Source organism: Antedon mediterranea, chromosome 7, assembly GCF_964355755.1.
Source record: "Antedon mediterranea chromosome 7, ecAntMedi1.1, whole genome shotgun sequence".
NCBI classification, from domain to species: Eukaryota; Metazoa; Echinodermata; class Crinoidea; order Comatulida; family Antedonidae; genus Antedon; species Antedon mediterranea.
The window spans coordinates 4,322,493-4,346,589 of record NC_092676.1 but is presented as its reverse complement, the minus strand read 5'-3'; the positions used below and the strand labels follow the sequence as shown (position 1 = coordinate 4,346,589).

Sequence of the window (24,097 nt, the reverse complement as noted above, 5' to 3'; positions counted from 1 at the left end):
TTTTAAAGTTTTGAAAGTAAAAGTTGGTCATATTGTCACCAATGGAAGTTTACGAATTGGCTGTCGCATTTATAAATTCCCAAACAAAAATGAAATACTGGGATTCAACAAATATTATTTAATTTTACTTTATTGATAAAATCAGATTTCTTTTCATGTTTCAAACAATGTTAGACAACTTTAACCATGTTTAATGGAGTACTTAACTCCTAACATTGTTTAAACTAAAACTTGACTAGATTGACTTATGTATTTAGAAGATACTAAAAGTTTTTCAGACAAAAAATATTTATAAAAACCAAATTACCATAGATGGTTTAGATAAAACTCGCGTTATTCACCAAACTAGTTACCAATTAACAATAATTTACAACTATTAATGAATAAATTAGTTTGAATCTATGAAACATCCACATATCAATAATGAAATTACAAATAATATATAATATAATCATGGCAAAACTTAAAAATAAATTGAATGAATTATATACTAAAATCTTGACAATTATAAAAAAAATTACCAAAATACATTGATGAATAATTTAAATGGGCATATAAATATACTGAAATCTTATTAAAATTATCAAACTACATTGATGAATTCATTAACTTTCTACAATCTTGACATAAATAAATTCTTTTTTAGCGCAAACAAAAATATGAATTGTACAAGAAAATGATTTTAAATGATATTAGTAAAAAGTTTACAGGTCTACAGTAGATAAAAATGTGAATAAAACAAGATCAAAGCAGAGAGTTAATTAATTGAAACTCTCTGATCAAAGATTGAATTCAATAAATAGCCAAATTACAATGTATTAAGTGGAATCTGTACAGGTGCCGGTTGACGCACTTTGCACTTAAACATATAAGCAATTGTGTAAAGATACGGATTGACTGAGGAGTTGATGGGTATGATGAATGTCGCTGCCCAAACATATATTTCATCAGGAATCGTCATCCAACCCGTCTCGGAACCAATTGCCATTACTATAATCGGGGCCCAGCAACAGAAATCAGTGAAAACTATCAGGCCTAGTTTTCTCGCCATTTTTAACTGTTCTTTTCTCTGCTGTCTTCTGTTGACAGTGGCCCCCGATCTCTTCACTGACAAGAAAATTGTCAGATAACTAAGTACAATTACAAAAAAGCCGACGCCATTAAAGGCAACAAAAATGGCAACAGCATACTCCCAACCTGGCCACCGACTTCTGGTTAAAGGTAGTGCAAGGCACACACTTTCCTTTCCATAATAATTGTCACCAAAATACGATAAGCTTAATTCATTGGCTGTCACTGGAAGAAAACTCAGCACAATCCAGAATAGCCATCCGAAGCTGATAATGATTCGACATTTTGTACGATTGAGGCGTTTCGTACTAAATGGATTAACAATGTTAATAGCTCGATCCACACTAAGCAGCATCAGTGTAAACACTGAACATTGCCCAGAGAGTGTAGAAATAGCCCCTGCAAAACTGCAAAGGACACTATTTCTCCAAACTCTGGAAACCTTTCCGTATCTTCCTCTGTAATGTATATCCACACTGGCAATGATGATCAGGTAGACTGCCATCAGCAGGTCAGACACGGCGAGGTTGGTGATAAGTGTAGTTTGGACTTTGTTAACATTGTTAATATCATTATCTTTTTTAAACTTTCGTGAAACGATAACAACAACATTCCCAATAACCGAAGATAACCCGATAATCATCATCAACACACGGAGAAGTTCATTTTTTAGCAAGTCTTCACACGATGCAAATGCATCTGAAGGCTCGCAGACATCGATGGCGCCAACGAGGCAACAGAGACTAGAGTATTCCGAGTACCTAAAAGAATCAAATATAGCAACATAATAAGTGCCAAGTTATTATTTTGTTGTATCTTAAAAGAAAATGTTATTATATTTTGGGAAATTTTTAAATACTCAAGAACCAACATTCTCAAGGTTTGAAATTTGTGCACATTTTTTAGTCAACCACCTGCATTCTTGAAATACCCACACGCAACTAATTCAAGTTTATGTATCTCCCTTTTCTTTTCCAGTCCTGCACTGCGACTAGATTAACAGAATGCTCATGTGACTTAAGCACAAATTTAGTGGCGCATTTGTGAATTTAAAAAACATGCAAAATTAAATTTTGAAAAACAAGACAGATCTTTATCATCGTAAGTTTCCACAATCATCATGTTGATTGTATAACTAGTGAGTGTGGTAACCGTCTTTCACAGATGGTTTTGGGATTAGTAAAATATTTTTTTTTTATAAATTAATTTATTTTTACAAGGGAGTTACTTGGGTTGCCCAAATTTTAATAAATCATTACTTACAATTCGTTTAAGCTTATCAATTGTTGAAAGGTCCTGTCCCTGTAAACCTGTAACTTGTTACCTTTTAAGTTTCTAAAAAAAAACCAATAAATTCAAACTCAATAAGTTTGTTTTCACACTTTTTAATTCCTTCATTACTTAATATATGATGTACATATTAATATTATAATACTATTCAGAGCGAATAATAATTTAGATTTGTGTGGGTGAACAACACAAAATAGGTTAAAGCTAAACTATCAAACTTTATGTGAAAACAATTTGATGTGCCCATGTGGACACGATTATGTCATATTACTACCATATTTGGGCACATGACACATTTTGTTCTTGAACTAGTTTGATAGTGTAGACAGAGTTTTAGTTTTTGGTAGCTTCAGTAGTTTGAAAGGTGTTTTGTCACATGACCATGTAAAGATAACTAACACTATTGCTTAATATAAATCAAAGAGCTGTATATAGGCAGGATATAGAAAAAAAATCAAGATCAAGTAAGCTAAAACTGCCTCAATATAAGTTTATTTTTACGACATGTTTCGGGCATAGCGAAGAGAATTGTAACAAAGGATAACATATATAACTCACAAAATTACATAATAAAACAAATCAGCCAATCAAAGATGTTAACAAAACAAAAGGCATAGTTATAAATGCACGCCTCCAAAAGCTTTGGGGTACAAAGCAGAAATGGTTGCTTATAAAGCAGGACATTTAAACAAAGACAAAAACTTCAAGTGTGAATTTTGTTAATATGTGAATGTCTCTGGCAAAATTAATGTTTAAAAGATCTAAATTGTACATTTATGCCGGTAGGGGCAAGAGTGCCAAGCTTTACAATTATCCTTTCTTCTATAATTCTACTATTGCTTAATAGTTACACATTGCTCTGATTATATAAGCATGTAGCGGAGTCATGTGTTCTCAGGTGTGCATCTACTGTATGATATATGGAATGGGGAACATTTTTTAATTTAGTGGTAAATCACACGCACCAATATTGTTAAAAATAATTCAACTGAGGCAGTCAAAGGGGAATGTCCCCCTGATCCTGATACAAACCAAGTCATCGTAATTATGTGTTGTGGACATTCAGGAAGGCAATAACATGCAAATTATATATTACATAATGTTAACTTACAAAATTAAAAGTGATGAAGCAAAAGAAGAGAATGCCTCAGCATCTATGATAGTTATAGCGTTGTTCTCTAAGTTCCTGTTAAAAGATGAATAAATAGACAATTAATTATATATTTGTTTATTGAAAAATATGTTTTGTTTAAAGATGTAATTGTCCCCTATATCAGTCTTTGAATAGGCCATTTTGTAATTTTAATAAAGTTATTCACTTCTGTAGGAAAAAAAAGTGAAAAAAAATAATGTTTTCACTTTATAAAAAGACAAATTTTTTTTTGCTTAATATATATATATATATATATATATATATATATATATTTTGGTCAAATTGAATTTAAATATTTATGTGACAATTAAAAGAATTTTTTTATATAATTTGTTTGATTCAGTATATGGTAAGATCTCATTCTTTTTTTTGTGACAAAAAATATCTTGGAATCAAAATGATCACAACATAATTCATGTTGTTCATTGTAATTCCATTGACTGACACTGGTGTTTACTCAATGTTTGTTAGGGCAGTCCATATGACATTCAATATTAATTGGAATAATTAAAATGCTTCTACAACCACAATCAATTTCTTTTGAAATTAGAATGTATTGAAAAATACTCACAGTTCCGTCAACGATTCCAAACCGGCAAATGCATAGGCTTCCAATGTACTTATTTGGTTACCGTCCATCCACCTTAAATGATAAATAATGCACAGTATGGTATTGCTAGTTTGGGCTTGAGCAGTTAATTAAGTTAGTTGCAAATTATCTAATTATTTAATATAAACACTGCATTTACCCCTTTTATTTTTGGTTCAGGTTAAAGTTTTTATAAGTTCAATTTCCATTTACAGCTTTGTTGGCAACCAAAACCACTACGCTAAGTAGTTTTAAGCTTTACTTGCCCACCATGTAAATGTTAGCCTTTATGCTAGAGAATATTAACCCTTTTATAGTAAAAAGTGTGATTTCAGGCAAGTTGACCAGTGGTTCCAGGTTCATCATCTCTCATTAAAATTCAATTACACTTTGTTACAAGATCACATTATAAAATGATAAACTACATGCATGTTTATTGTACAATGTAGTGATTTGGGATAAATTGGTTAAGATATTATACTCACAGTTCTGTTAACGCTGTCAAACCATTAAATACATTTGCTGGCAATTTCCTTATTTGGTTATTGTCCAACCTCCTACAATAAAGAATACGCAGTCAAAAAGAAATTAAAATATCCAAGAAATTGTGTCCGCTTTACTTTTCCTATGCCTTATTCAGATATGGTCCATAATACAGTTAAAACGTTCTGTGGACACCACCTGTAAATTGACACCTCATAACGGATACTCACGTAAAAGTCTGTGCGTCCTTTTTATTCAATATAGTGCATTGGTATGTACCATTAGGGAAGATTGAAATTACTTTCCCTGTACTGGTACCATCTTAAATCATCTCAAATATTTCCATAAGAGGACAGGAAAACATTTTGTTTGTATAAAATACAATTTTTTAAATACAGAAATCTTTGTTACGTTAAAATAGTCTTTATATCAAGGAATTAGATGTTATACATTATTTGTTACAGCACTATATTAAATTTACTTATAACATAAATTAAAATGTTATGAAGTAATTCAATTATAATTATAAAGTATATAACATGAAAAAATACTCACAGTAATGTCAATGCAGTTAAACCAAAAAATGCATTTGCTGGCAATGTACTTATCTTGAAATCTCTCAACCACCTTCAAGGTAAAACAATGTAGTATTAAGCAAGTAGCAGACCATGTATTAAGAAATATTATTATTATTATTATTATTATTTATTGCCAAAAACCAGTTACAAACATACAAAAACACAGAAACTAAGGGAGTAGGCAGGAACCTAAAAGTGAACCTAATCACTATAATAAGAGTTCAGGTTCCGTACCTACTCCCAAATGTAACAACAATGATATATAAAAAACTATATAAAAATATTTATATAACAAATAGACGAATCAACAGTGTCAATATAAAATAAAAGGATAAAATACTTTATAGTCGATTCAACAAAGTCAATATAAAACATGGGATTTAAGTGAATTTAAAAATGTTGGAAAACTGTCTAAAATTAAAGAATTTCTTCCCATAACCTAGGGAATATGTTAATAGCGGAATGATGAAGACAATTGGTTCGAGCATAGTGATGAATGAACTTAAGTGTATCAAGATGACGGCCATTAACAACTACAGATTGACGAATACTAGCCTACTACAATCAACCGTTCCATAAGTGATTTACAAACAAAGGATAACAGAAGATAATTTCTTCGATTAGAGAGTACTGTTGGTCAATTTAGCTTAGTGAGACGTTCCTCGTATTCCATTTCACCTCTTGTTTGTTTAAGGACAAGCCTAGTAGCCCTTCGCTGGACTGCCTCGATACGTTCCGTAAGTTTTTTGGTTCGAGGCAACCACGCAGGGGTGTCACAAAACCTAAGACCACGAAAGCTAAGACCCCTAAGACCTAAGATCACGAAAGCTAAGACCCAAGACCTAAGATTACAAATTCTAAGATATACTACAGCTTAAAAACAATACTTGTTTATCCATACATAATTTTAAACACAGTAGGTTTCATTTATTACCATAAATATAATTAAATACTACCGCAAAACATAGATAAACTCACATTATTTTCGCCCGTTGAGTAAATGTATATTTTTTTCTTTACAACAAACAAACTTGACGGGTTGTTTGTTGGTATATATTTACTCCATTGTGTTGGTTCAGAGGATGTTTTTCTTACGCACCTGCCTTTCTTGTATTTTGACTCCAAATTTGTTGACGAACTTTATCCTGAATACCACACTTTAAAATTAGGATTTATAAGTACTTTCAGACGGAGAAACACATAAAAAAAAAATAATAAATCCTTTAAATTGATGATTTTACAGACATGTTTCTTTGTATACTGTAACTCCTCGAGCTCCCCCCATGCTCAATGTTTTTGTTTCTATGGAGCGCCAAAAGAGCTACAATAATAGTACAAGTATAAAAACAGAAAGAAAAACAAAACAAATCATGATTTTTAAATTAAAATTTATTTGCCAGTATTTATTTCTTCGTACTTGCATGATTATATTATTATCATTACAATTTTAATATTACATTGTTCCATCCACACTGTAGATGGACTCCACAGAGTTTTCAGCCCTCTATATAATTTTTGCTCTTTTGACGTTCCATAGAAACAAAAACATTGAACATGGTGGAAGGCCTACTGCTACTGTACTGTAGGCTAGTCATGCGAAATTCGCAAACAGTTTGTGTGCGAGAAAAACGTCTGTAAAATCATCAATTTAAAAATGTATTTGTTACTTTTTATGTGATTCTTTTTCATAAAAGTGCCAATTCTAAGGTGTGGTATTCAGAATAAATGTTGGGAGTTAAAATACAAGGCAGGTGCGAAAGATAAATATTTGTAATCTTAGGTCTTGGGTCTTAGCTTTCGTGATCTTAGGTCTTAGGGGGTCTTAGCTTTCGTGGTTTTAGGTTTCGTGACACCCAACCACGCAGGGACACCATATTCAAGGATGGGGACAATGAGAGCTTTATAGAGTGAGAAAATAGCTGAAGGGGATGATCCTCCTGCAATACTAGTAATAAAACCCAACATTCGATTTGAACGAGAAATAATTAAGTTTACATGGTCATCCCCAGTAAGTTCACTATTAATCGTGACCCCCAGATGACAATGACAATGACTAGATACGGATTTAATAGGCAAGTCATTTATACGATAAACATGTCTATACTCTTTCCTTGATCTTGTAATGTGGAGAACCTTGGTTTTATTTAAGTTAAGCTCCATTTCATTTAGATCACACCAAGAGGAAAGCCTGATCAGATCGCACTGAAGAACAACTTCATCGTCTACAGTAAATATATTTCTATAAATTATCGGGTCATCGGCAAACAATGCACATTGAGAAATAATAGATGAGGGAAGGTCATTTATAAACAAGTTAAAAAGAAGGGGTCTAAGTACGCTGCCCTGTGGTATTCCAGAGGTAACTGGGGATGATGGGCTAATGGATCCTTGATACAAGACTCTTTGGGAACGTCCCAATAGAAATGACTTGATCCATTTCCAGACATTGTCTCTGATATTGAAGTGACTAGCCAGCTTATTTAAAATAATATGGTGGGGCAGTTTATTAAACGCTTTGGCGTAGTCGAGAAAGATAACATCAATTCTGGTGTTAGGTTGGTAAGTTGGGTACACAGGAACGGGAGGGAAAAAAACCGTGCTGGGCTTCTGTAATTGGACAATTATAAGCAACGTGATCAGATATACTTGAAAACAGTATTTTTTCAAGCAGTTTCGAACATATAGGGTAAGGGATATTGGTCTGTAATTACAAATTGCATTTGTATCACCAGATTTAAATATAGGAGTAATATGGGACATTTTCCACTTAGCGGGGATTTCTCCCATACGCAGGGACAAGTTAAACAAATTAAATAATGGTGGAGCAATAAATTCGGAAGCAGATTTCATGTATGGATGCACGGAATCAGGACCTGGAGATTTATTAGACGAAAGTCCATTAATCACCTTCTCAACATTGTAGACGTTAAAGTTAAGTTGAGAAAGTTCAGGGATTGGGACATTACAAACCGGAGGTTCACAGTTGGGAATTATGGGTGGGTTAAAAACAGAAACAAAAAAATAACTAGATTTAATTCGTCACTATGACGAATTATAGGTTATATGCATTGATTTAAATAAAGATAATTGATTTTTAAAAGATATATTGATTGATTGATTTTCTCAGAATCTTTAATTATTTATAATATATGATAGGACCTTGCTAACGCGAACACCATAGCCGGTATCACAATCCGATCAAAGATCCCTCTGCGTATAATGTCATAAACCGCATTTGTTGTTACATAATAATAAAGACATAAAGTAACTTTTTATCTAGATTTCATTATAAATCATGTGTATAATCTATACACTAAGAAATAAATTTGAACAATACGGATAATAAAAAAAAAATCTTATTTCGTTTCCCAAGGTGAGACTTGAACTCGGTACCTTGAATGCCATTGACACGAGCACAGACCATCGAGCCATACACAACTGACTAAAAGTTGGAGAAAAATTCCACCGTGTATTTACTATGCAGTAACCACTTTGGTGCAGATAGATTATTACATACCGCAATGAATTAAAATGTTTTACTATGATGATATCTTTAAAAATTTAAAAAAATGATGCACTGTCAAACTATATACTTTTAACTTTAATATATGAAATTCTTAAGGAAGAAAGTTAACGTTAAGTTTGTTATTTTGGCCTAAGAAAATGTTATAATTTGTTTGATTGTCGAAATTAATTTTGTTAAATTTAATATGCCATTAATGATGACTTAATCAACTTTTGTTCTTCTAATTTCATAATAAATCATACATATGATACATACCTTCAAGAAAATTAAATAAAAAATAGGTGTTCCCGAGCATTCTAACGATATATATTAATTTTAAAATTTAGCATATTTTCACCATTTTGTTAACTTACACGTGCGTAGCCCGTCACTTTTGACGTGCTCGTATAACGCTGTTTCGCGTTGAAAAGTGAATAAAATATGATGATATTATTAAAGAAAGGTTATACAACAGTAATCGGACACAAACAGTGCGCATTAACGTTTGACGCGCAGTGCGCGTGCAAAAATATGCGCACTCATGGCAATTTTTTAAACGCTTAAAATTGCCTGAAACGTACTCTAATTTCATCGAAAATAAATTCTGACAATTTTCAACATTTTAAGCGCGCGTACGCATGCGTTATATGCGCTACGCACGTAATTGTATTGCCATATGATGAAATATGACCTGAAATTTATGAGTACCAAATTTTGTTTAAAAGTGATTCATGTTTGTGAAGATATGATTACAAACGTGATTTCGTTAAATCGCGCGTAGACCGCGTAATTTTTGATTGCGCATCGTGAAAACATAACCACATCGATTCCTGGCCATAAGGAATATACTCTGAAAAATTGACTTAGATAGATGAAACTGATGCCAAGATAATTCACGGACAAATAGTGCTAAGGAAAGAATAAATAAATAAATAAATAAATAAATAAATAAATAAATAAATAAAGATTTTGACAGAATCAAGAGGTTATATGCATATCATGCATATAACCTAATTAAATGAACTAGCAATTACAGGGTGTGACAAAACATTCACACCGTTAATATTAAAAGATAACGGGTTCTGGTGATCTTCTACGTTCTCTAACAAAACGCCAGAAAGCTTTACGAGTAGAGTCACTTGTAAATAATTTGTTGACATATGAATAATACGACTTATTGCATAGACGCTTAACCTTATTACAAATAGACTTATAGTCATCCCATGCAGATACAGAACCAATACGTTTGGCTTTTCTGAACAGTCTATGCTTTATATTGATAAATTGATTGATGTCATTGGTAACCCATGGATGATGTTGATGTTTTATATACCATCTTGTGATTGGCCATGTTTTGCTGATTTTTGTTTGATACAAAATCTACTGAAAAATATTCTAAAATGATATGTTGTATTTGAAAAATCTAGGAAGTTTGTAGAAGTATACAAATTGAAAAAATACTCACAGTTGTAGCAGTGATGTCAAACCATTAAATGAATTGGCTTCTATTGTAGGTATTTGATTAGAGTCCCACACGCCAGGCCTGAAGAAAAAGTTCAGTATGAATTAACAAGGCCATATAGATGGCTGCAGTCGCGTGCTCATTAGTGTTTACCGACCGACCAACCTACCAACTGACCGAAATTACTGAACATGTTTAAAAATGTTGAAATGTTTAAAAACATTTATATTTTTTTAATTTACACGTGCGTAGCCTGACACTTTTGACGTGCTCGTATAACATAATTTCGAGTTGAAAAGTAAGTCAAGAAAACAGAAATCGGGCAAATAGAGTGCGCAATAACATTTAACGCGCAAAAATCTGCGCACTCATGGCAATTTTGTAAACGCTTAAAATTGCCTGAAACGTACTCTTATTTCATCGAAAATAAATTTTGAAAATTGTAAGCGCGCGTACGCATGCGTTACATGCGCTACGCATGTAATTGTATTGCCATATGATGATTTATGCCCTGTAATTTACAAGTACCAAATTTTATTTAATTGTGATTCATGGTTTTGAAGATATGATTACAAACGTGATTTCGTTAAATCGTCGTGCGTAGACCGCGTAATTTGTTATTGCGCACCGGGAAAACATAACCACATCGATTCCTGGCCATAAGGAATATACTGTGAAAAATTGACTTAGCTAGATTAAACTGATATCAAGATAAGGTCAGAAAGCGATAAAACGCATAGTGATACCGGACCGACAGACAGACCGACCGACCGACATAGTGAACTATGGAGTCGCGTCCACGCGACTAAAAATTGCAGTATTTAATTTTTGATGTAAATTATATGTTTTCAACTACAATATATTAAAACCATTAGTTATCACCGCTGCAATGCAGCCTGCAACTCAATAAATGAAACAGGTCTTTACAAAAAAATGGTACTGAATGAAGTTTCATTATGAAGATTACACAAAATAATCATGCTTATTGGAACAAGATTATACATTAGTATAAGAAATGAATTAGTAAAAAGGTAGAAGTATAAGAAGCAATTTGAATAATGTTAGGCAAGTTTATTAGTCGCGTAGACGCGACTCTATAGTTCACTATGTCGGTCGGTCTGTCGGTCCGGTATTACTATGGGTTTTATTGCTTTTCTGTACTTTTTGAACTGTCAACATGTGGGCATTTACGTGAAATTGTGGACATCCTATTTTGAATGACGTTAGAGTTGCGCAACGTGATTTACGCGCGATTTAACGATTTTCTCGTATTAAACATAGGGCAAAAACCAAATAACATTTTAAATTGAAGCTTTGCAAAAGTTTAATTCATATCAGGCGCTAACTTTCTGTTGAAAAAAAATGTGTGTTTTACACAAAGTTACGCGCGCGCGCGCATTTAAAATTTTAAAATGCGCAAAATTAATTTTTAATCAACTTTCTACGCGTTTCTTGTCATTTTGAGCATGTCAAAAATTCCCATACGCGCGCAAATGTTTACGCGCGCGGTGCGCACGTAGCGTTAAATACATACTTTTTTCGCGGGATTTATGTTTTTGCAGCCTTTTCTAATAATTTTACCAACTTTTAAACAGTTTTGACTTAAAATTACGTCATACGAGCACGTCGAATTGGATAATTTGCGCACGTTTTTGATGAAAAAGTTCAAAAATTCGTCAAAATTATGCCTTTTTAGTCGCGTGGACGCGACTCTATTGTTCACTATGCCGGTCGGTCGGTCTGTCGGTCGGTCCGGTATCACTATGCATTGTAGCACGCGACTTAATGGATGTTGGCCTTGTTTTTTTAAGAATAGGTTTAAGGTTTAGAAAAAGTGATTTCATTAATTTAATTTGATAGCCTTGTTTTGTTCACATTCATTTATTCATTGATATTTAATATTATAAGTAAACAATTACAAATTTGTTCTCAGAGCCACCTAAATTATGTTGTGAAAAGGAAAGAAAAAATTGTTTACTCAATTACTTTAAATTTTATACAAAATTAAGCATATTTGTCATTACACTTATTTTTTTTGTGCTTTTTTTAGACTTTATGTTGATGTCGCAAGACAAATTTCTATAACAATTTACAATTCTGCCAATGTTAGCCTATAATAAGTCTCAAAGGAAATAAATAGATGTCTCTCAAATGTTTGAACGTGGAGAAGAGCCGCAATGGCCGTAAACTAATTTGTTTTAAGGAAAACTGTAGTGATAGTAGTACCACTTAACCCTGAACGGAATGGAAATATTTAAATGCTATACTTAGATGTGTTATCAAAATTAAACATTTCAAACAACTGCATGGCATATATGAATTCATTTTTGCAGTACATATATTGAACTAATGAATTATTAATCAAAAGAAATTCATAAGAATAATTTTTAAAAAAAATACCGATATCCAATGACTTGCCCGATGTGCAATATCCTTCAAAGTAAGAGAAATACAAAGTAATTGTTAATATTAAAAAAATATATTTATAATTTGATAACAAAATCACTACATAAGCAAATACTAAATGTAGAAAATCTCACTTAAATTATATTTATATTAGGCCTATCTTACAAAAAAATAAAAATAATTCATTATGAATTAATTAAAAACCGGTTGTTTTTGGGTTTTTTTTTTGTAACTAATTTGTTATAAAATCACATAATAAAATTATATAATAATATTAAATCTATTGTTATAGTTGTTTAACCTGCAATGTAAAATTATTATTACATTATGAATGGATACTTCCAGAATGATTGAAAATCAAAATGTTATACTGAGTAACAAGTACTCCTGCTTCCAACTACAGTAGTAGTATTATGCCGATGAAGAAAGTCTGCTGTCTCTACATATTGCTTTATAATAACATTAATAATTCGCTGCTCTCACAGCATTAATTGGATTCAATAAAACAAATCAGAAATCTGTTTTTTTTTGTACACTATTTTAAGAAATGAATAAATATATGAGAACATTATACACGCTATACAAACTACACATAAACGTTATCTATATATAAATTTACGTAAGGGCAAAATTTGGTAAATCGCGCGTTATTTCTAGAATGTTTACTCGATGGTATATAAAGTTGGTTCGTACTTTCGGTACTGATTTTAACCACTTGATGTAACCCTGTTTACTAATTAAATTGAGTTCGATAATTAGTTATTGACGATTAAAACGAATTTAGGTTCAACGATTTGCCCCAAATAGGGGTGTTTTTCGATCGTGGTATACACTGTCTAATGGATTTCCGTCTTGAAAAATACCCGCACACAATAATACGAGGATGCTTCGCATTTTCCTATTTCCTCCTACGATAATTGTTTTTAATAGCTGAAAACCGGTTGAACAGCTCGAGTACAGCATCATAATGTTGAAGAAAGGCCGATTTTCTTTAAAAAATATTATTTTGATAGATTTAATATACGTTTATACAAATGTATTGATTTGCGATGAATGGAACATTCCAATCTCTGTTCCTCAAGTGTCTATTCCCTCAGGCGTCGTAAAGGCAAGTACTGTATACTCATAACAGAAATTCGATCCATTTTTTTTTTCAATCTGTGCTGCAGTGGTTGGATATACATTTTTTTTTAAACGGATAATGAGCTAGAGTTTTCACTCGCCGTATATTATGTACAAATCTTTATTATTGCAATTAAACCACCCACATCATCACCCTTCTCTCACTGGCATGAGTAGCGTTGTAAAACCAGTAGAGGATAGGCCTACGGTACATCACATGCCCTAAACGCAGAACAACTTTGGTGGGTAGGGTAGGAACCAACTTAAGTATGAATTGGCTCTAAGAAACAATTGAAAACCATTAGGCCTACTTATTAAGTTGAGTTAGATAATTTAATATTTATTGACGATTAAATCGAATTTATGATTTTCCCCGAATAGAGGTGGTTTTCACAAATTGTTTTACATTATATAAACATATACACGTCGTAGTGATGTATCGTTACATGTACTGTACTATTTCAATCGACTTGGACGGTGATAGTTTCAACAAAGTATTACATCGCAATGTTTTACTGTGTTTAGTGGTATATTATTTGTAAAACATGAAAACAATTAATATTTCGTTACTAAATAGATAAAGAATATATTTAAAAATTGTTCCTCTTTGCACCCATCCTCTTCCCCATCCCTCAACCCTAATGTTACATACAAAACACAAATTAAGTTTGTTTAAATTTGACTTAAACAATTGGTCTCATTTTGTGAAAAGTTTCTCTTTCGGAAGTAATTCCCAGGGTGCTAATTTTAGTTGAGTACATAAATCAAATTGTCTATTTATTCGTTCCTGTAAACGACATGTATTTGTCCTGCGGTACGTACATTTGAAATCGCCAGTTTTTTAATGCTGAAATTATTATGTATTCGAGAACCATCTGTGGGCACGACCTAGATGGTACGCGAGCGAAGCGAGCGTACCATCTAGTACACAACAATTTACTTAAACAGAACCAAAGTATCTAGTAATGGTGTTGTTGAAAACTGTAATTGACTTGGGGATAAATGATTTGGAATAATTAAAAAAAAAATTAAGTTCATTCATGATAGATGAACTAAAAACTGTGATTTTTAAAAATTATCTTTTATAAGCCACAAATTGTGATTAATCCATTGTCATTGCTTAACCAACAATGTAAAATAATTTATTATTTAATAATTGAAACAGACTTTCAAGAGAGGACAGGAAAAAAACATTTTTTGTTGTATTATTAACTTCTAAAAACTTGCATTATCACAATGAATACAGTTTTTAAAACTACTTAAATCTATGTTGCTCAACTAACAGGAGATTGTCTAAACACCTATAGCAACGAACACTTGTTCATGTTATGGAAGCTTCAACAACTCACAAAAGAAATTAAAACTTTTAATGTATTAGGATCATGATTTTTAGTCAAAAATTGCAGTAATCTTTCACGCCCTTCTGTTTATTTTATTTAATATAATGCATAGTCTTTTTGACTTTTTTTACAAAATGTAAAATAATAATAATTACATGATTTACTTATTTGACAAAACGACTAAATAAAAAGCTTTCGGTTGGCGAGATTTGGCCTTCGAAATGTAACACATAAATAATTTTTTAATAGACGCCGATATAGTTATTAAATGAATATAGCATATAAATAATAAATACAAATGATAATAATTAAAACACAAAACATATAACATAACTTTTAAACATCTATAATATTAAGTTGTTTAAACAATTATATAAAATGAAATCAGAAAATGTAACATTATATGAGTGTTTCCCCAGACTTCTATACCATAAATAATAACGGTAAAATAAAGAAGTTATATATTAAAATTAATATTTATTTTAAAAGAAACCAAATATCTTAGTTTATATAAAACACCTATTTGTTTTCTTTGTATTTTTACAAAGGTTATCAATATGTCCGGCCCTTCCCTAACTTAGTGTCTTTGTTAAATATTTCGTTTATATTTAGCAAACAAATTGGATTCAAATCTACAGTACACTTAACTACTTTATGATATTATTTTCTTAACTGACTACAACATAAAATAATTCATACTAAGGAAAATCATATAATATATACATCATATATATATATATATATAGTAGTTGTTTGATACAGTATTATGGTAAAATGTCATTATTTCTTTTTTTGTGACAAAAAATATCTTGGAATCAAAAGGATCACAATATAATTCATGTTGTTCATTGTAATTCCATTGACTGACACTGTTTACTCAATGTTTGTTAGGGCAGTCTATATGACATTCAGTATTAACTGGAATAATTTGACATTATAATGGTTCTAAACAATAATCAATTTCTTTTGAAATTAGAAAGTTGGTAAAGTGAAGTATTGAAAAAATACTCACAGTTCTGTCAATGATTCCAAACCAGAAAATGCATAGGCTTCCAATGTGTGTATTTGGTTACCATTCATTCGCCTTAAATAATAAATAATGCATAGTATATAGTCTTGCTAGCTTACGCTTGAGCAGTTAAGTTAGTTGTGAATTATCTATTGATTTCTACACCTTACCGTATATAAACACTGTGTTTACCCCTTTATTTTTCTGATTATATTTCTTCTTCCATCCACGGCTAATTAGTCTTAAACTTTTCTTGTGAATTTTTTTCCTTTAAAATTATGCTAGAGCATGTAACCCTATTGGTACAAAGGTGTTATTTCATGGATCTTGGGTGATCATTGCCTCTCATTAATTGTTTGTTACAAGATCACATTATGAAATGATAAACTAAATAATATGAATCTGTCATTATTCTAAAACGTAAATTAATGAATTGGGATAAATTTGAGATACACTCACAGTTTTTTTAATGCTGTCAAACCATTAAATGCATTTGCTGGCAATTTCCTTATTTGGTTATCGTCCAACCTTCTACAAAGAATAAAGAATAAACTGTAAAGTTTGATGCTTTATCTTTCCTAAGTAATGGTCCAAAACTCCCTGTGTGGACACCATTCGTAAATGGACAACTCTCATAACGGACACTCGCCCAAAAGTCTTTGTGTGTCTTTTCTATTTAATTACTTGGCCTTTTATTAAACAGACTTCCAAAAGAGGACAGGAAAAAAAAACAATTTTTTTTGTATAATTAACAATTCTAAAAATTTGCATTAACAAAATAAATACAATTTTTAAAAATACTTAAATCTATGTTCCTCAACTAACAGAAGATAGTCTTAAACACCTATTATTTAAATTCAAATTCAATATGTTTGTTTCCACAAACTTTCTTCCTTCATTACTTAATACTATAAATAATATACCACTAATTAGAGTAAAACATTTCCGATTTAATACTTTATAAACTGTCACTGTCTCATGGTCGATTGAAATAGTAAAGTACATTTAAAGACCACTAATACGTTTATATTTTTGTAATTATTAATTAATACAAACGTTGAGAAACAACTGACAGTAATAAAGTATTATATTATTATGTGTTTATAATAAGTGATAAAGTTTATTAGTATATTTGTTTATATTATATCTAACAGTACAACACACTTTTGATTCAAATGGCGATCAAAAGTGGTTAATACCTATTTGCAGTATTGTATAGCATTACAGTACTATTTCTGTTTATTCTCCAAGGGTCTATCAATTTACCTACTTGTGTTAAACCATAGAGGTATGCAAGTATGGTTAAACCAAATAATTTGGAATGTTCCATTCATTGCAAATCAATACATTTGTATAAACGTATATTACTGTACCATAGGCACACAGACAATTTTTGACAATAAGGGGTTTTTCATGTATTTATAATCCCGTAACCGGTTACCTAAATACTTTTTGACAGTAAATATAATTTTGATAGAAATACTGAAAATGATATTACTGGACCTCCTTAAGGGGACATCAAGACCCATTGTTCGGAGTTTTAATCAAATATTAATTATTAAATGAAGTGAAACAATTACTCTATAGGACCATTACATTAAAATTTGCATTTAGAAAATTGCATGATTTACATTTAACTATAATTTAAAAAGGAATTCATAATTACAAATTAAGAGACGTTTACTACATAACTTTAAAATAAAATGTAATGACAAAAAAAGATCAACGTTTCGGAACCATTCTAAAGAACAAATGAGTAAAATTAACAGCATCTATCTTTTTTCTCATTAAATTTTATTTTAAAATGTATAATTAAAAAAAATAATTATAAAAGTATTATGAACTAAATAAAACACTTACAGTGTTGTCAATGCTGTCAAACCATTAAATGCATTAGCTGGCAATGTACTGATTTTGTGACCATTCAAACGTCTTCAAAATAAAATGATTCATAGTAATTAAAATCATATACATCCAAGTTGTTTTGATACTGTATGATTGTAAATTTTCATTAATAAAAAATGTATTGACAAAAGAGATCTTTGAATAAAATTTTCATGTATATAAACAATAATATAATTCATGTTGTTAGATGTAAATTGATTGGCACCGGTGTTACAGCAATATTAGGGCAGTATGACATACAGTATCAACTGGAATCTATATATAAATTTACGTAAGGGCAAAATTCGGTAAATAGCGCGTTATTTCTAGAATGTTTAGTAGAGGATAGGCCTACAGTGCATCACATGCCCTAAACGCAGAACAACTTTGGTGGGTAGGGTAGGAACCAACTTAAGTATGAATTAGCTCTAAGAAACAATTGAAAACCATTAGGCCTACTAATTAAGTTGAGTTAGATAATTTAATATTTATTGACGATTAAATCGAATTTATGATTTGCCCCGAATAGAGGTGGTTTTCACAAATTGTTTTACATTATATAAACATATACACGTCGTAGTGATGTATCGTTATACGTACTGTACTTTTCAATCGACTAGGACGGTGATAGTTTCAACAAAGTATTACATCGCAATGTTTTACTTGTGTTTAGTCATGGGGGTATAAATACCTCCATGGTTTAGTGGTACATTATTTGTAAAACATGAAAACAATTAATATTTCGTTACTAAATGGATAAAGAATATATTTAAAAATTGTTCCTCTTCCATCCCTCAACCCTAATGTTACATATAAAACACAAATTAAGTTTGTTTAAATTTGACTTAAACAATTGGTCTCATTTTGTGACAAGTTTCTCTTTCGGAAGTAAATCCCAGGGTGCTAATTTTAGTTTAGTACATAAATCACAGTGTCTATTTATCCGTTCCTGTAAACGACATTATTGTCCTGCGGTACGTACATTTGAAATCGCCAGTTTTTTAACGCTGAAATTATTATGTATTCGAGAACCATCTGTGGGCACGACCTAGATGGTACGCGAGCGAAGCAAGCGTACCATCTAGTAATTAGAATAGTTCTAAAACAACAATAAATAAAGTTTCTTTTAAAAATAAGGAAGTTTGTACAAGTATTGAAAAAATACTCACAGTTCTGTCAATGATTCCAAACCGGCAAATGCATAGGCTTCCAATGTGTGTATTTGGTTACCATTCATGAACCACCTTAAATGATAAAAAATACACAGTATATGATAAATAATGCACATTATGGTCTTGCTAGTTTGGGCTTTAGCAGTTAATTAAGTTAGTTGCCAATTATCTATTGATTTACGGTAATATAAACACTGCATTTATCCCTTTTATTTTTGTTTGTTTTCTGGTTAAAGTAAACAAATACTAAATGTAGTAAAATTAACTTAAATGATATTTTAAATGATATTTATATTGTAAAATAACAACTGAAAATTGATATTTGATTTATTAGGCCTATATTATCATATACGAAAAACCAGTTGTTTGTGGTTTTTTTTGGTGAGGTGGGGTTTAAACTTATAATCACATAATAATGAAATTATATATTAAATATTTTGTTATAATTGTTCTACAATGTAAAATACAATTTCTAATTTACCTTTTTAATTAAAACTAAATTGTAGTACAGTAAATACACTATACTGCATGTAATCCATCTATTGTATACTTTAGTATGTCAAAATATACTTTTGTAAATATATTTTCATAACTTATTTCTTATTTTCTTAAAACAAAATTACTGTAAATAATTATCATGGAATCATAAAGTACATATTAGTCCATAAACCCCTAATTAATATACCTGTTTGTAGAACTAACCGTCTTAAGACCTCGCCTGCCCTTACTATAAGTAGAATCCTTAATTTAAACAGTACCTAAACTGATCACGCTGAAGATGGCTATGTTATAAATATTTACATATATAGGCCTATGCATTTGTATATAAATTTTGTAATTTTTTTAACATAATTTTATTTTTTTAACTGAATTTTTCAAATTTTTTTATATTTTGTATAAATTTTGGTATTTTTTTAAATATTTGTGTTTCCATATATATATATATACCATTATAACAAATGTTACTAAATAATTAGTATTTTGTTTATGTAGTGATTTTTTTTATGAGAATAAAAATTATTAAAATATAAATATATATTTTATATTTTGACATTAAAATGTTTATACAATACAGTGAATGCATTGTAGGATCAATTGTAATAATGGACTAATAATATGTACCTTATGATTTCATGATTATTTACAGTAAAACTAATTTTAAAATCAACAATTTTTAAATTTATCCACCATGACATAGCAATTGAAACCGAATCTGTATTACATATAGATAATACATTTATTATATGGTTGCTATCAAAACATTTTAATTTTTTGTAGACATTTTATTTTGATAAAATAAGTTATTAAAATATACATTTTTATTTACCCATATCATATTGTGACATCACTAGTACATACAATAGAGTACATGCAGTACAACAACTGTATAATGATAATGGATTAATATTATTACATAATTTACATAATTTTACAATTTGTGATCTTATAAAAAATAAATTTATAAATCACTAGTTTTTAATTCATCCAACATGAATGAAATTTATTTTTCTGTAATACATAATAATTAAAAATAATATTAATTGTAAAATTTCACAATAAATATCATTATAATGATTGTTATACTAAATAATTAGTATTTGTTATGTAGTGATTACATATTTTATATTTTGACATTAAAATGTTTATACAATACAGTGCATGTATTGTAGGATCAATTGTAATAATTTATTTATTTATTTATTCAGGTTTATATAATAAAAAACATGCAGCCCGACGGCTGAAATTGTTGATTTACAAAAATATATTTATATTGTGACATTTACAATAAAAAATCATTTTGAAATATTATATATTATAAAAAGTTCATTCATGTTGGATGAGCAAAAAACTATTGATTTTTTAAGTTTGTTTTTACAAGATCACAAATTGTGAAATTTTATAAATAATATTAATCCATTATCATTGTTTAACCAACAATGTAAAATAATTTTTCATTTAATTTCTAAATTAAAACCAAATTGATAAAAGTAAGCAAACATAAGCAATACACTTACAGTGTTTTCAATGCTGTCAAACCAGCAAATGCATTGGCTGGTAATAAATATAAGTAAATCACAATATATCCAAGCTGTTTTAAAATTATTTTAGTTTTTCTGTCACCTCAAATGTTGAAATGTCTACATTCCTGTACATTATACAGTAGTTATACTGCATGTACTCTATTGTATGTACTTTAGTTATGTCAAAATATACTATGTTAAAATAAAAATGTTGTAAATTTATTTGATTAACATATTTTCTGAAAACAAAATGTCAACAAATTCAAATTGTTTGATAGCAACCATATAATAAATGTATTATCTATATGTAATTCAGATTCAGTTTCAATTGTTAGATCTTACAAAAATAAATAGTTCAATCATGGTGGATACATTTTAAAAATGTTGATTTTAAAATTGGTTTTACTGTAAATAATCATGAAATCATAAAGTACATATTATTAGTCCATTATTACAATTGATCCTATAATACATGCACTGTATTGTATCAATATTTAATGTCAAAATATATATTTTTATTTTATTAATTTTTATTATCATAAAACAAAATCACTAAATAAACAAATACTAATTATTTAGTAACATTTGTTATAATAATATTTATATTGTGACAGTTACAATAAAAATGTATTTTGAATTATTATAATATTATTCAAAAAAATAAAGTTTGTTAATGTTGGACGAGCAAAAAACTATTGATTTTTAAAGTTTTTTTATAAGATCACAAATTGTGAAATTATAGAAAATCATAAAGTACATATTACTCCATTATTACAATTGATCCTACAATGGATGCATTGTGTTGTATCAACATTTTAATGTCAAAATATAAAATATATATTTATATTTTAATAATTTTTATTCTCATAAAACAAAATCACTACATAAACAAATAATAATTATTTAGCATAACAATCATTATAATGATATTTACATCGTGAAATTTTACATTTAAGATTAATTCAGAATTATTATGTACACAAAAATAAAGTTCATTCATGGTGGATGAACTAAAAACTAGTGATTTATAAAGATATTTTTTTATACAATCACAAATTGTGAAATTATGTAATAATATTAATCCATTATAATTGCTTAATCAACAATTCAAAATAATTTGTAATTTAATTTCTAGATTAAAACCAAATTGTAAAAGTAGCAAACATAAGCAATACACTTACAGTTTTTCCAATGCTGTCAAACCAGCAAATGCATTGGCTTGTAATGTACTTATTCGGTTCCATCTCAAATTCCTTAAAAGTAAAAAGAATGCACAGTATAAGTAAATCACAATATCCAAGCTGTTTTTAAATTATTTTAGTTTTTCTGTCACCTCAAATGTTGAAATGTCTACATTCCTGTACATTATACAGTACCGGTAGTTTATACTGCATGTACTCTATTGTATGTACTTTAGTTATGTCAAAATATACTATGTTAAAATACAAATGTATATTTTAATAACTTATTTTGTTAAAATAAACAAAAATGTACATAAACAAATATTGATTAGGCCTACTTAGAAACATTTTGTCAGTTTTATAAAAATGTGGTAAATATAATTTAATAACTTAATTTCTTAAAATAAAATGTCTTCACCAAATGTAATTGTTTGATAGCAACCATATAATAAATGTATTATCTATTATGTATTAAATACAGATTCACTTTCAATTGTTATATCTTACAAAAATATATACTTCAATCATGGTGGATAAATTACAAATAAAAATAATGTTGACTTTAAAATTCTTTTTACTGTAAATAATCATGAAATCATAAGGTACATATGATTAGTCCATTATTACAATTGATCCTACAATGCATGCATTGTATTGTATCAATATTTTAATGTTAAAATATAAAATATATTCCTATTTTAATAATTGTTATTCTCATAAAACAAAATCACTACATAAACAAATACTAATTATTTAGTTTTAGTATTATTTGTTATAATGATATTTTTATTGTGACATTTACAATAAAAATTTATTTTGAATTATTATATAATATTTAAAAAATTAAAATTTGTTCATGGTGGATGAGCAAAAAACTACTGATTTTTTAAGTTATTTTTTATAAGATCACAAATTGTGAAATTATATAATAATATTAATCCATTATCATTGTTTAACCAACTTTGTAAAATAACTTTTCATTTAATTTCGAAATTAAAACCAAATTGGTAAAAGTAAACAAACATAAGCAATACACTTACAGTGTTTCCAATGCTGTCAAACCAGCAAATACATTGGCTTGTAATGTACTTATTAAGTTAGTGTTCAAATACCTTAAAAGTAAAAAGAATGCACAGTATAAGTAAATCACAATATCCAAGCTGTTTTTAAATTATTTTAGTTTTTCTGTCACCTCAAATGTTGAAATGTCTACATTCCTGTACATTATACAGTAGTTATACTGCATGTACTCTATTTTATGTACTTTAGTCATGTACAAAATATACTATGTTAAAATAAAAATGTGGTAAATATATTTAAATGACTTATTTTCACAAAAGAAAATTTTACAGCAAATTCAAATTGTTTGTTAGCAACCATGCAATAAATGTATTTTCTAATATGTAATACATATTTAGTATCTTACACAAATAAATAGTTCAATCATGGTGGATACATTTTAAAATTGTTGCTTTTTAAAATGGTTTTACTGTAAATAATCATTGAATCATAAAGTACATATTAATCCATTATTACAATTGAACTTACAATACATGCACTGTATTGTATCAACATTTTAATGTCAAAATATAAAATATATATTTAATAATTTTTATTCTCATAAAACAAAATCACTACATAAACAAATAGTAATTATTATAATGATATTTATATAGTGATTGATTTTGAATTATTATTATTATTTTTAATTAATATGTATTACACAAAAATAAAGTTCATTCATGGTGGATGAACTAAAACTATTGATTTTGTATAAGATGATCACAATATATATTTATATTTCAATAATTTTTTTTCTTATAAGACAAAC

At 29.1% G+C, this 24,097-nt stretch overlaps 1 protein-coding gene across 1 annotated transcript; it reads right to left on the bottom strand.

The window, feature by feature from the left end:
- Positions 1 to 808: 808 nt before the first annotated feature.
- On the bottom strand, positions 809 to 23,678 carry LOC140054960 (uncharacterized). The gene is made up of 15 exons (XM_072100102.1): positions 23,617 to 23,678; positions 23,307 to 23,378; positions 22,267 to 22,338; positions 19,062 to 19,136; positions 17,869 to 17,940; positions 16,468 to 16,539; positions 16,012 to 16,083; positions 12,532 to 12,564; positions 10,135 to 10,212; positions 5,142 to 5,213; positions 4,589 to 4,660; positions 4,086 to 4,157; positions 3,473 to 3,547; positions 2,335 to 2,406; positions 809 to 1,832 (listed from the first exon to the last, which is right to left on the bottom strand). The coding sequence occupies exons 1-15, from the start codon at positions 23,676 to 23,678 to the stop codon at positions 809 to 811; spliced, it is 1,995 nt and encodes a 664-aa protein (XP_071956203.1).
- Positions 23,679 to 24,097: the final 419 nt, after the last annotated feature.